General features: G+C 31.4%; 1 protein-coding gene across 1 annotated transcript in view; it reads right to left on the reverse strand.

Moving 5' to 3' along the window:
- Positions 1 to 4144: 4144 nt before the first annotated feature.
- The window catches only part of LOC136971286 (uncharacterized protein C05D11.1-like), a 41212-nt gene continuing 29498 nt past the window's right edge, over positions 4145 to 15858 (reverse strand). Inside the window, exons 13-23 of the mRNA XM_067265748.1 lie at positions 15430 to 15603; positions 13100 to 13202; positions 12847 to 12980; positions 12066 to 12332; positions 10456 to 10607; positions 8393 to 8579; positions 8178 to 8321; positions 7930 to 8093; positions 7671 to 7826; positions 7452 to 7599; positions 4145 to 4346 (exon numbers count right to left, since the gene is read on the reverse strand). Of these exons, the coding sequence (XP_067121849.1) occupies positions 7512 to 7599; positions 7671 to 7826; positions 7930 to 8093; positions 8178 to 8321; positions 8393 to 8579; positions 10456 to 10607; positions 12066 to 12332; positions 12847 to 12980; positions 13100 to 13202; positions 15430 to 15603 (1569 nt within the window). The 3' untranslated portion in view covers positions 4145 to 4346; positions 7452 to 7511. The remainder of the gene's footprint in view (positions 4347 to 7451; positions 7600 to 7670; positions 7827 to 7929; positions 8094 to 8177; positions 8322 to 8392; positions 8580 to 10455; positions 10608 to 12065; positions 12333 to 12846; positions 12981 to 13099; positions 13203 to 15429; positions 15604 to 15858) is intronic.

The following is a 15858-nucleotide window of genomic DNA, read 5'->3' on the forward strand; positions in this document are numbered from 1 at the left end:
TTTGATAAATTCGTTATTAATTTCAAAACTGCTTAGGAATTTTTAGTTAATGAGTCATGTATCTGTTTTATAATAAAGTTAATCAACAATTTATCGCATTAGATATTATTTACATTATGAAATTCAGGTTCAGTAGTCATCTCTATTAGCAAATGTTATTGAAATGAAGATAAAAAATTAAATATGTTACAGGAAAATTATCAAATTGTTAATAAATGACTTGTGACTATAATTAAAAATATATATATTTAATATTAGCACTATCCGCTAGACTTTAAGTGAGATAGAATGGGGCCCGAATCAGTTATAAATTTAGGGCATTATTCTGCAAATTGCGCTGTGGTAGAGCATTCTACTGCAGATCGAGAAGTTCATGGTTCGAATCCGTTTCCCCACTTTAATTGTAGGTTGATCTCAATAAATTAAGCTCTCATTGTTAGCAATAATATCCAATATGTCCGGATTCCGTGGTTTAGATCCTGATCCTCACCACGGAACAGTCGGATAGCCTAGCATCACCTAAGGCTCTGGGAAATCCGGGATCAAATTCTGGTGAGAAATCTTTCATGGCTATCTGTCCAGAATATGCCGGTTCCCGTTCCTTATCGTGAGCCGTGGTCGGTATGATTAAAAGGGCCTTTTAGTGCCCACAGCACAGAAAAGTCAAAAATGAAAAAGAAAGATACAAAGCCCAAAAAGGTCAGGGTTAAACCTACGAGAAAGCCAAGCTTATAATAAGAGTTGGCCGAATCCATGACGGGCGTGAAATTGGGTCATTTTAGTGTCCTTAGAGCAGAAACAGTTAGAATTAACCTGTATCTATCTATCTAGGCCTATATAAGAGATATATTGATCTATAATCGCGCAATCTACTCAAATAATATATATTAATATATATATAGACATACATATAAATTTATATATTACATAATTCCTATGTTAAATATATATACATCAGTTTCGTATATATGAATTATCATATAGTTTCAATTGATAATATCAGTCTATATAAGAAAAATCAAGGCCTAAAAGAAAATACTTGATATTTTAAAATTAATCTTAATCAAAATTTTGACATTGAAATGACAGTGGCGTAGCGAGGGGGGGTGCAAAGGGATGTATCATGCAGCGAGCGCCCAAATGGTCTCCAAGACAAACTGTGTGTGTTTCTGGAGGGGGAAGGGGCGCCAGTTATGTTCGCTACGCCACTGTGAAATGATATTCCTGTCAGGGGAAAAGAATTTCCTTCTTGTAGCAACGATCCTCGAATCCACCCATTTTTGCTTTCGATTTTGTGATCACTTCAGAGTTCAATTTCCTATCATTTATCCACGTTACTTGATCTCATTAAGGACCACAACATATATGGCTCAGATCAAGCAGACTCGTTCTGAAGGGTCCTGATTCGAGTCAGGATTAAATCCTCAAAAATCTTGACTGTAATTTGTCGGATCCTGTACTTCGCCGCCTGATTACTCCATTGAAATGTTGCAAATCCTCAAATGCATACTATAAAGGCCCGTTTAGTGTCCACGAAAGGAAAAGTTAAAAAAAATAAATTCCAAATATCTCTTTTTCAGCTATATATACTAGTATATTATGTAACTCCTCATTTAACTCTTAATTATTCTTCAGATTATCTTCTGGAGTGTAAAAATATTGGAAGGTCTGAGGAATTTGAGTGTCCAATGATTTGTGAGGGGACACATAATAGAGAAGGAACAAACGAAGCAACGGCCGTTTACACGAGAAAAATAATCTCTTCTCGGAGGGTAAATGTAAAAATTTCACCAGTTTTTCCCTCTCCGAATGTCTTATGTAACGATAATCGCGCAAACAAAGATGGCGACATTATATGTATTATGGCTCTAAGACCGCTATTTAATATTTAAACATTTAAAATTCCGTGTGGTGCTATCTGTTAATAGATTTTATTGAAAAAAAATATTTGTATTATTAATTATTAAAGCTTAATTTTGAGGGTAGAGAGGTTTTATAAAAATTTGTAAATGCAAATTCTCCGTTAAGTCCGATCCCACTGGAGATATGCACTGCATTCTGGGTATCTAGGTTAGAGTCAGTCATCAAGATTTTCATGTGTGATGTGTCCTGGATGTCAGACAATACCTTGCCATCTAGCTTGACCCCATTACGGACCTGGCCAAACACGTGGGCACAGCAAGTCTGAAATATAAGCCTTAAAGAACAAATCTGTGGCTTATGTCATGTGCATTCATTATGTAATGATAAAAACAAACGAGCAATTATTTATTGTGACATCGTCACAATGCAGGACTGCAATTTTTAATCAATTTAATTTAAAATATATGTTCTCCATCTCAAATTTTTAGTGTCTTGCCCATGTACTTTATACTTTTCCTGATAACAGAAGTCATGCTGGTCATCTATGTAACTCCATTCGGAAAAAAATTTTGAATTGAATTCATTTCGTATAAAGTTAATCGGGGTCTCCTGCCCCTAAGTTTTTCATATCCGGTCTCAACTTTCATCTAACGCTGTTCTTGAAATTGAGGAACGACAGACACAAGTAGGAATTTATAGGTCTACAAGATTTTTTTTGAATTGCAGCCCAAATAGTTAAGATGCTTGCACCTAGGATACAATGGTTATATGTGCAATGGGGTGAGATAGTGGAGTAAGATGCGTAATCGGTTATTTGAGCGAAACTTAAGTTGCTACGTTAACAACAAAGAGAAGATGGTTGAGACGTACCATTGATAGATTTAGATGAAACTTAGAATACGTAAGGCCACAACTCAATCTTTAGCCAGCAGGATAAAAGAGGGCAGATATAGTTGATAAAAACCCAGTTACCTGATTTGGATGCATAAGAGGCTAAGATCGTATGGTATTTTTGCAGAATGACTGTATGACCTTGGCCTCTTCGCATCAAGATCCGGAGCCACAGTTAATATAGAAGAAGCAGGGCTTGTATGGTACGTACAAGCTACAAATAACAGCACAAAAGAGAAGTTTTGAACTTCTGGAGATTTTTTAAGTCATCAAAGAGAGGTTGCTGCATTAACTACAAGAAAGCCAACTGCATCTTTTTGGCATGGAAGACATTTTACAACACCCCACAAAGTGTCCATTGTAGTGCAAATTTATACAACTCTTGGGTTGAAAACTTTATTTTATTGTATTGGGGTTAGTAGTTATGTATTATATAATTAATCGTACTTCTATATTCGTATCTATTCTTTCTCTCCGATTAGTTATATGATTAGAATTTAATTCAAATTTTTAATGCATGCAATTCTATTTGGAATGTTCTACTGTTAAATGTACTGGATGATCGTAATTAGAGTTGTCCTATTCGGAGAAATCTAGCTCCGTCTAATAAGCCAACTGACACTAGATTTGTGTACACTTCAAAATTTTGGAATGCAGAAAAGAATTTTACAAAAAAATAATTTTGCCCTTATTTAGATGTCAAAAACAAAACCCGGAAAACTTCACGCGGTCAGCCGTCGACAAGACGCAAACCCATAATTAAATACCAGTGTTTGGTGATGTCGTCTACTTGGCTACTGTTTTGATCTGTCAAACAATGTAGAAATCTGTTGAGTTTATTATATTATAATGGTATAATGAAAGATTTCTGCATAGAAGTGATACAAAACAAATTTTGGTTGTATCTAAATAAAATATTCCTAATTGTATGATTTTTTAGTTGGATCAATGTGACAGTTCTTATAAATGTCAAAAATTATAAAATTTATCAGGTTAGATTTGGTTCAATCTAGGTTAATTATTAAATTAGCTCAAATTTAATGCAGTAAATTTTAGGCATTTATAAGTATAGAATTCTACCGTTATTAAATTAAAATTCCTTTTATAAATACCAACAATTAAATCAACTTTTATTACGACTACTAACCAAATGAAAGATGTCAAAATTTCTAGATAATAAATTGAACTATTAAAATATTTGCTGCATTAAAAAAAATAATAATAAATTCTAATTGGGTTTGATTTTGTATCAAATATTCAACTTGTTTTTTAAATGTGTAACATTCGAGTCATATTTTCTTTTTTTATTTCCCAAATTCTTCAGTCTTCTACTTTTAAATTTTTGCTGAAACATGATATTTAGAAGAGCTTTGAAATAAATTACGTATAATTTAGTAACTTTCTGTAGAATACTTTTAAAGTAATAAATTATTAAAATGATTCTTGAATTAAAACATTTCACAGCCATTACAAAAGCTTTAACCGGTACAAAATGAAAAGCTATATATAAACAATATTAGTTATAGCATTAAAATAATGATCAAAATTTCCCAAGTAGCAATTGAAGTTCTCCTCTTCCAGCTCCATTCACTCTGTAAACAATAAAATTCATTCATAAGTCTAAGATGATATTTATAAATATTTAAAAATTATTTTATAATTATGTAAAATTAGCTAAATTCCTAATAGAATACTAAACAATAGCTTATAATTGTGATAACATTGTTTTTATAATTATGTAAAGAGAAGTGGTCATTTCACTGATTACAGTGGAACGGTAAGTCAAATAGCTGAGGTAATAAAGATGCCAACATTGAATTAAAGGATGGTAATTCAAGTTGGGATGGGATTCTCTTTAATGGTTTGACTCAGATGTGTCAAATCCATTCTCTCTCCACCTAAATGTATACTCAAACAAACCGTGATGATAACTGGCTCCTTTTAGTGTCAATAGAGCAGAAAGTTTATTGTATACTAGCTTGTTGCACCTGATGTTGCCTGGGAGGAAAATCCAAGTTGTTAGTGTGAAGAACCAAATACTTATATAGTTTTCACACTTTCAACTGGACACATGTCAATGCTATGCACTATCCACTGCAGTAATGATATAGTGCATCTATCTGTACATTTCTATATTCGACAGTTGACTCAACTGTGAGAAAAAGATGTTTCTAAATGGACCATTGAGACTAATTTCACGTTGAGCTCAACAGTCTCAACGACCCAAAAGACAGTTGAATGTTCAACAAACTAACATGGCGACATTCATGAAAGAAGTAAATTTCGCTTATAGAAACTATCGATTCGCTCTTGCTGTGGATGCTGTAATAGCGGACAGATTAATGAACAATCTGTATATGATAAAACATGTGATTGCACGATTATGTTGGATAATTTGGTCAATATTGAAATATTAAGTTTTTTTCAGAAACAAACTACCTCCATGAATTTGTCTAAAATTGATTATGACCAATATTTAGCTCTGTTTAAATCTTCCTAATGATATAAATATTCAAGAAATTCAAATTATTAAAGAAAGACCCAGTATAAAAGAAAACGATACAGAGAAGGGTTCATTCGAATAAAAGGATTTATTCGAATAATAATTAAGTGAGTTACTTTAATTATTTAGCAAAACAGTCGCAATCATTGTTTTCTCCTTAATTAAGTCGGCCACCACGAAAAGTGCCCTTTCAACAAAAATATTTGTTTATTCTACAAAACGTGATGTCAGATCATTCAACGGAGGGACACAATAGAGAACTCGCCGGTGATATAAGTGTTGAATTTAGAAATGTACAGTATTTCGCACAATATCATTGTCACGGTAATTAAGTGAATATAATATACAGTGGTGCCTCGTATAACGTACGCCTCGAATAACGGACGCTGCAAACAATGGACTTTCTGTTTGGCCGTTACGTGACTCGAGCAACGGACTGGCTGCGAACAACGGACTTTCCCGCACAATTGGTGACTGCTCCATGGGTGCGTTCTTTAATAGCGGTCGCTCTGCGTCTCCGCTACTACGGGAGTGCGCTGCTGTTTGTAGGCATTTAGGAACAATGGTGAAAGAAAGAAAGATAGCGGCGCCCGCACTATCAATAGTGTCGTGATGGAAGAATCTATAATTCTAAAATATGAGCTTTAAAAGGCAAAAGAAGGGTCCCAATTGTAAAATTTAACCATAAAATGGATTATTTGTTGAAAGAGCATTCAAAATAGCCTCAAAAAAAAAATTCGTAAAGACACTTACATCACCACGTGCGCTAACTCGCGCTTTCGCAATTTCTAAATTCTCATTCATAAAACCACATAATGGACCCGGAAACGAAACTATCTGAGCCATGGAGGATGCCATGTTGCTTTCCACTGTAAACTACTGCTACAAGCGGCCGTTTTTGCCATTCGACGGCACGCACTCCCACCGAAATTTAGGAACGCGTTCCGCAGGAATTTTTAAACGGATGTTGCTCGCGCAGAGTTACGCGGAGGAATAAAAGAACGCACCCCATTTTCATTTTTTTAATGATACAGTACGGTTATTTTATGCTGCGGAATGAATTAGATGTTTTAACATGTGTTTCTATGGGAAAATGCATTTCGTATAACGGATGTTTCACTTAACGGACGTGCACCTGGAACGGATTAAGTACGTTATATGAGGCACCACTGTATTTTTTAAAAATTATATCCTTTTTTGTATGAATTATATTTGGTTTATTATTATTTTTATTTTTTTGCCAACAGATGGTGTTACGTGTACAGGCAGCAAGTCGAATGGCAGAAAGTAATCAATATTTTGGAGTGGTATGTATGACATTATCCAAGTTAGAAGTATGTTAATGTAACTGCTGAGTTTCAGAGCAATTGGTCAAATAGCCTAGGAGTATATAGTAAACAAACAAACATTCTCATTTATATATATATACAGAAAAATAAATAAAAGATTATGTATATATAAAAACACAAAAACAAACAAATATTACTGATAAGCTTTTAATATGACAAAGATATTAGATATACTTGTAAACAACATAATAAGAATATCTATATGTACAGTACAACTTAATTTATAAATATCAAATAAAGAGTAATGAAATATGAAAAATAAGTTTTAAATCAGTAAAGTGCAAGTTAATTAAATTAATTTTGAAATTAATTGGAAATTTCAATATTCACAAACTTTTAATTTAGATAAATCAACCAATGCCTAAATAATCGAGCTAATAAATGGCTATAGTTAAATAATAAATATAAACAAATTTGGTAAATGTGTTGGTGCCATGCGGTGTGCAATTGGTAGCGCACCACACGGCAAGCGGAGGCTACGGGTTCAATCCCTGCCCCGGGTCAGTTATTTTCTTCCAGAATGTTCTAAAATTATTTATTAAATTATTAAAATTATAATTATTAATTTAGATATGAGATAGTGCCTAACGCTTACCTCTTTACCAAATTCGTTTATATTTATTATTTAATTATAGCCATTTATTAGCCCGATTATTTAGGCGTTGGTTGGTTTATTTAATATAACTTCGGGCTTTGGGAGTTATTATATTTACTTTTATTTTAGCATCTAAATTAAAAGTTGTGAATGTGAGAAATTTATTAGAATATTAATTTCCTGTAATTTACAATTGTCGTGTTATTTACAAAATTTGAAGAAAAAATTTAATTCTGTTTTATAGACTTACTTTATTTCAGTGACTTCCAACATGTACTTTGTACATACAATCATTTTAAATTTAATAATATCAACATTCCTTCAGCAAACTTTCATCTTCTATTTGAGAAAACATACAATCGTCTAAATTGCTTATTATGTTCAGGTTACGACCCAAACTGAAATTAAACGCTTACTTTATAAAATAATTCTATTATTATTCACATGTTTAAAATAAAAAGCAATTTACTCTTTAAATCCGGAGACGAGTTCTTCGACTTTTGAAGTATGACAACAAATTCCACAGGAAGATGTGGTTGGATCAAATAAAGGTAGCAAATATTTGGTTCCAACAGATTGTAAATCTTCTATATTTACCTTAAATATCTGATTCAATAAGGTTTTCCTAAAATAAATACAGTTTATCTGTTTTATATAATTTAAAGCATTACAAATGAAAGAAATATAAGTAACTTAGTGCTTAATTTAATAAATATTAAATATATTACCGTATAAAATCTAAATCTATATCCTTATAGTAAGAAACTAAAGACTGAAATGAAATATGTGGTATAGAGGCCTCACTTTCCTCAATAATTTCGTATACCAAACAACTGCGACTAGATTCCAATAATGATTGATCCCACTGTTCTTTTCCACTTAAAAGATCATCCTAAAATTCATTAAAATACTTTTAAATACCTTTCAATCAAAAAGAAATAAAATAATAATAATAATAATAATAACAATAACTTACAATATATTTTTTCGTTTCTTTACATGCAGCAACCATAGAAGTGCACTGATACAAAACAAAGGTTAGCAATCCGCTATTTTCCTGCAGACTAATATGAAAATGATAAGAAAGTCCCATGCCTCTTATTATACACCAAAGTGGACCCTAAATATTTAATTTGTTTATTTTAAAATTAAATTTTGCTTAATTTCTAAACACTTCATTTCGTACATTACCTCCGATTGATTGAGATAGCTTAACAGAATTATTAATGCTGGATAATCGGGATGTTTAGAAGAAACTGTACATCTTGTCGCTTGAATCATGTATGACGAATCCACGGATCCAACACCTGTAATACAGCTCCGAGAAACCGAAGTCGGCAGAGGAAGTAAATATTCAGTATTGTTCAATATCTTATGCCTTTAAAGAAATGTATGATATTAGAAATTATAAACTAAATACAAATGTGTGTTTAGTTTATGTTAATTTAATTTTTAATATATTATTGGACAAAAGCTATTTTGTTCTGTCTCCACTCCTGTAGATTTTGAGAAATTGAGTTAGAAAGTTTAAGAAAAATATTGGGAGAATAGACAGAGTAAATTGTTCTTGCTGAATCAGTGTCAATAGTAGAGATGAGTGTAACGGATTTGAATGAAAATGAAAAGAAAACAATAGAACAACATAGTATTACAAATATACATGAAAACAGAGTAAATATCATTGATCAAGAACCATTTTGTTCTAAATATAAATGTGAGCATCCAGAGGTCATTTTTATATAAATTTGTAACGAAAGGAGAAGCTTTAGAGACTTTTCCCTTTTTCTGTTCAGTTCCCACGGACTAAGAATGGGAAAATATTAAAATATTAACGCAACTGTCAACCAGTTCTTTCCCCTTTGCATCAACCCGTGAAATTAACGAAAATATAACGGCCAACTGTCAAATGTTAGAAAGTTGACGACTGACTTAATCTAGGGAGGAAATCTATAAACAATCACTGACAAACAATTGTGTCATTGCTACCAAACAAATGGTCACATGATCAGATTCCCACACTAAAGACAGATATAATGAGAACACATCCGATGATCGGGGCAGACATCTTTAAAGGCAAACATACTTAGCACGGCCAGACTTCGAAGCCATAACTTATGGCTCATCCAACCATACTGAAGGTGGCAAGTTCCGAAATGACAGACATGAACTACTTCCGTCTCACCCTATACTAAGTGAAACCTAGAAAACTCACACTGGATAACAACTTTACTTCAATTGACCTGAAGACATAGGCCCATCAGAGACATTCGACTGAGGTATAATTATGTACACGCTCTCTCACAAGTTGGCGCAAACTTATGTAGGCAGACCCTCATTATTGCTTGGGACCAAATGTAGATTTAGACAGATAAATGTTATTTATATCTGTATGCTTTTTGGTGTATGTTTATTGTATACTTTTAGTTAACTCATTAAATTGTTATTTTGTTGTTAACTTGATTCCGTGAGGACTTATTTGACACATTAAGACACGCTGTCAATGTACTCATTGCATCTCCCCACTCAACTTTTTGCGACTCCTAGCCATCCAGTGACAACATGAGCGGTCTTCACCAGACCATCGCCGTCAAAAGGAGTTAAGAGTCGACTCTCTACTCCCAGCTTCTCACATAAATACATAATTAGAAAAAAAATTAATTTGAATGTTTACTAATTATAAAAATAAGTATTCTGCATAAAATCATATAACATTCAATTTGTCTTAGTTATATAAAAAAAAAATTAGGTGTATTTAAATATCCAATGTCAAATATATATATGCTAAAATGATCAATTCCATGGGATACATGACCTCTGTGGCATTACTCAGTGTAGTTTCATTCCACACAGTCGAATCATCAGTGCAAATTATTACAAATCATTTCTACAGTATCATCTTTCTTGTGCTATAAGAGAAAAATTCCTTGATTATTGAACTATAATATCATTATTCTGCAAGATAATGACTTTGCCCAAACTGTAGACAATGTCAAGAAAATTTGTTGTTGTTGGGAACGAAGTGATCAATCAACCATCTTCCGCATCCCATAGACATTAGTCTTTCTAATTTAATACTTAATAAAATAAAATGGAAAACCTAAATAAGAAAGATTTAAGGAATACAATTAACAAAAAAAAAAAATTGTTGTGATTTTTGTGGTGTCCCTGATATACCTGATATAATTCTCACATGAATAAATTTATATAAAATATTTTGCAATAAATAATTTAAAAACCAATTACTTGACAATTACCTTAAAAATGATTTTTGTGTTGGCTTTTCCATTAAATTCTTCCAATAAGAAAGTGAATTTTGTCCAAGAGTATTTAAATTAGCATTCATATGCACTAGAATGTTTTCAGGTTGTATCAACTTTCTTCTTAGTTCCTCTAAATCATTGATGACCTGAAAATTATTTTAATCATTAAATTTTTTTTGTGTTTTAGTAAATTTATTTAGTCATTTAAAAAAAATTATTTTTAACAAATATGCGAGACCGCAGATTTTAGCGGGAAAATCTGTGTAAATGAAAGAAAACTTTCATTTTTTTTCTCACAAATTAGTGTAAACAATCCCCAAGAGAAAAACTCCTTGCAGAGAAATGGAGCAGAGGTCTCCAGTAACTATCAACAGTTAGGTGGGAAAGTTGACACTTGGCTGTCAAGAATTCGCAAGTCATCGTCAACAACCGACAGCTTCCCACACTAACTCTATAGAAGCTCGCGCAACCGGAACTTTGGGCACTTGCATAGGAAGTTGTTTCTATATTTGTGTCTATCATTCTCCATGTCTAAGACTGGAATCCCGTCGAAGAAGACCTTCGGCGACTCTTCCATATCTTCGGTGACCGCCACACTTTGAGATATCGTCCAATCTCACCCCAAGAGGTATTTTGTTAGGACCTTTGTAAACTCTCTCTCTCTCCCAACAATGGCAATAGGTTTAACACATAGCTGTCTTAGTTAGAATCTGTAAACTTGCATATAGTTGCATTCAAGCGTATGTTAACCACATTTAATCTCAGTCTATCGTAGAATACTTTGTAATCGCCTTGTATTTTATTCTAGTTATTCAATAAATGTTTTATTTGTTAACCTGTCTCCTGTCACTCCAAGACACCTGTCGACTTACCGGCGCACCTCCCCACTCACTTTTTTTCTTGCCCTCCTAGCCATCTGAACCAACAAGATCGGGTTTTGCCAACCCATGCAGTGTAAGTGGTCAGCGAGGACAACCCCTGACCCTCTGCTTATCTCACAAATATATTCTTTATAGGACTGTTAGCAACTGAATTGATTAATGATTGAATAATCTAAACAACAAGTACTTGACACCATTGATAAATGCTACATTATCAAAACACCAAAAGAAACGAAACACAAATTATCATTAAATTTAAACATACAACTGTTGGACTAAACATAAATTAAGTATGCTTAAAAGTTACACTTTGTAGTTTACAAATTAAATGTGACAAAAATTTGTGCGTGCCAACTCATCAGCCACTATATGGATCTTCTCAGAAGCCAATACATAGAGAATAGTAAAAGAATTTACTTATTATTCAACTTGTTTAGCACAATGAATTTTCAAATGGTCATTATTGCCAAACAATCTGATATATAAAAATGACCGTTAACAGTCGAAGAGCACGACTATGCTGCGTGCATAATTTTGAATAATCACATCTCAGAAAAAAATCTGCGCATGTATTAAAATTATGTATTTAAAACATGTAATTTGAGAATCTATTGTAGTTGAATGTGAGAATTTCATTCAGAATCAATCAAAAAACTTTTTGATAATATATTGTTCAAATAAATAATTATAAAATTAATTTTAGAAGTTTTAAAAAGGACTTACTTCATTTGGACTTGATTCTAAAAGTTTCTGGATTTTTTTAAGAAAAATGTTTTGTTTGAATAAACTACAGCATGACTGATTACTGTTTTCCTTAAATGTGACATTATTTTCAAGACAATGCAATATAGAATCTCCTTGGCGTTTACACTTGGCAATTTTTTTTAACATTTTTTTTACCAGAACTTGTATACGATCTACGGTAAATTTGGTTTTATATAACAATTCGTGAATCCATTGAATTCCTTTTTGATACTTTTCTTCTTCCACCTGTAATAACAAAACTGTTAGTTATTAAATTTTTAAGTTTTAATATTTCTTTTAAAAAGTATTAATTGAATTGAAAAAATTGATCAACAAATCTTTTCAATAAGACCAAATTGCCATTCTCAAGTAAAAGAATGAAATAATGCACACTGGAAAAAATAGCTTTTAAAAACCTATTATACTAAATGACTTACAAATATTTTGAAAATTTATATTTAATTGTATAATCTATGTTTTTACAAGTTCTATTCAATGCACATTGCTTTGTTATTTTACTTGATTTTGACTGATTTAGTGTTTAGAGAGTTCATAAAAAGTATTCATTTATCAATTTTTCAATTTAATTGTCTTTAAAAATTTTATTTTTAACATTCTAAAACTATAAAAGGTACTTTTATTAGTTTATCAAAGCCTTCGTCATCTTACAATGCAATTAATATATTTTTATATTTTGTTTTTAAACAACTTATAACGTTTATTAGCGACATCTCAAAATAAACACTAAATTTCGAATTACCTTTAAAAATAAGGTGACTAATTGAGCAAAAGATCCAGGACTAAAAATATCCAACTCGTGTAATCCAAGAAAACATCCTTTCTCTAGAGTATCGGCATCCAGTTCGGTGACAACTTCTTTATAAGACAGTAATTCTAAAGTAGAAAAATTAGATTAAAAAATAATAAATAAATAAATAAATAACTTTTATATAAAATTTAAGAAAAATCATCACTTTCAAATATGTATCTGTGACATCTTTAATTAAACTTACTTTCATTTCTCTCAATGGGTAATTCCATTAACAGACATAAAAAGAGTGGAAGATAGAAACGTAATTTCAATGGTATTGAAGCTGAATCCATTATCACCCACATCTAAAAATAAATTTTACAAGTTTAATATTTAATTTAAAAATTTATAATAAAAATTACAGGTCAAAACATTAATAAATTTATTTCTATCATCTTACATTATTTATAAATGACGATTCACATTTCTATGATTAATATTAATACAGAATTTTCTATGAATATTAATCATGTTAACTAAATGTATTTCAATTTTACAATAATTAACTTTAAAAATCTGCACTTATGTAAATCACAAAAATTAATATTCTGAGAATTACTTGCAGGCATGAAAGCTTACTGGTGTACTGGGCACCAGTATACGAGTAAGCTTTCATGCCTGCAAGTAAGTTAACTAGCTACTAATAGCAAGTAATGCCCAGTACTAGCTTGTACGAATACAGCTGCGGCTTGGCATAGTTGTAGTCGTACACAGACACTTTTACGTAAACAGTAAATACTTCAGTATGTGTTTATATCTACAGTAGAGAGTCGTTTATCCGAATCAATTGGGGACTGGGGTTGTTCGGATAACCAATTATGTATGAAAAAATATATTAACCTGTCCAATGTTCAAATTTTTCTCCGTCGCGTGGTGCTTCGTGTTGAATTTTCGTCGATTTTAAGCCTAATGAAAATTTTTATAATAATAATCAAGGCTATTGCATCATTAAAAATTATTTCTTTATTTTGTACAAACAAAACAAATATATTGAAAAACATAAAAATTATACTTTAGAAGTAAATCTAGTATCAAAGACGTTCAATTCGGCACGACACAGTCCGACTGAAAAGCGTTCGGATAACCGGTGTTCGGATAAACGACTCTCTACTGTATATACTTTTTCATACTTTTATAACTTATATCAGAGTAAATACTGCCACATGATGTCTCTCTTAATACCATTATAAACAATAAACTTTTCTTCTGCTATCTTGTAACATTGCAGTTTCTTATGAAATTATATTTAAATAATCTACAAATTTACTTTGTGCAAACTTTGAGTTAGGCTAGGGACCCGAAAACATAACCGTTATGTAAGTCAAGAGATTACTGCACAAAGATTAATACGTTTATTCTTAACAAAATGGAAATGTGTACATTTAAAATTAAACACTTCAACTGAATTAAAAATCAACTGAAAAAACAATACATCTAATTAATAAAGAATATTACATCAGGACTATTAAAATCTATCTAAAGATTATTAGGTGCTAATATTATAAGCAAACAAAGTTTAAACACCATTACAAGTACACCAAATAATTACATTAAAATTTAATTTTTGATATTAAATATTAAAAGCAAACATCTGCAGCCCTACATTTATTAAATTATAATTTATAAATGGAAAAAAATGCATCAAGATTAAGAGAAACTTTACAAATAAAATTATTAATTTTACAATCTGCATATTAAATACTGTCTAAGTTTTTATTGGGCTGCAACTTGAAAAACTCGTAGACCTATAAATTCCCACTGTTGTCGGTCCGTCCGTCCCTCCGTCCCTCCTTAATCTCGAGAATGGAGTCAGGTAGACGAAAGACAAAACCAGATGCGAAAACCTTATAAGCAAGAGGCTCTGATTAACTATATACAAACTTCCGGTATAAACCAGAAGTCATATTATTTCAATTCAAAAATTTTTCCCCAAAAGGTGTTAGGTAGATGACCAGCATGACTATTGTTAAAGGAAAAGTATGATGTACAGGGGCAAGCCACTACTAATTTGAGGTAGAGAGCATATATTTTAAATTAAATTAACCTTTCAGCAGTGGGTTAGTCGGGTATGGTGCTATCCATATGTAGCGGAGAATAAACGTGGGAAATTTTTTAAGCATCTTTCCACGCGTTTTTTTCTCATTACCATTTCAGAAAAAGATTTTGTAAACAGTTATGTCTAGTAAAGAAAAGTCTTTTTTATTGTTACATAATTCCTTTTTTACGTAAATTTTTTCGCGGTAGTTTTTGGCGATATCCGCAAAAGAATATATCCGTCCTTCACCACTGCGACACGATCGCCCTTGACAGATATCCGTCGGTCACTGCTGAGTGGTTAATAAAAGTATGATTAAAAATTTCAGCCCAGCATTGTGTTGTCACAATAAATATTTGCTCATTTAAAATAAAAAATTAGACAGAATAAATATTTTATATTAAAAAAATTTGAATTAAATCCAGAAACTTGAATTATTTTAATTGAAAAAAATGATAAAAACAAATGAAAAGTTTTAAAAATATGTAAGAACTTACTGTTACAAATTTTGTGTTTACATCATCGAGATGAAAAGAGCATGGCATTTCCTGCAACATTGGATCAAAAGTTGGATCTTCCTTACAATTAGTTAATCTTCTAATACAATGAAATTTTATTTTATCAACTGAAGGAATAGGTACTGACTGAAGTAATTCCTTTGGAGGTTTTATCTAAAATTTGAATTAAAAAACAATAATTTTTTTAAATATTTTCATTGAGTAGCTTTTTAACCGTAGTTCAACGGTCAAAAAATATCTCCAAATTATAAATAATTACAATGCATAGGAATTTTACACTGTTATGACATTTACTTTAATTTAGTTTTAATCTAAATAAAACAATTACTTATTTACATAATGTTTTTCGAGATCGAATCCGTCTCGCCTCCAAATACTTAACAACAAAAATAAATGTATTTGAATAGA

Source organism: Centruroides vittatus, unplaced genomic scaffold (assembly GCF_030686945.1).
Source record: "Centruroides vittatus isolate TY-2023 unplaced genomic scaffold, ASM3068694v2 contig_2433, whole genome shotgun sequence".
Taxonomy (NCBI): Eukaryota; Metazoa; Arthropoda; class Arachnida; order Scorpiones; family Buthidae; genus Centruroides; species Centruroides vittatus.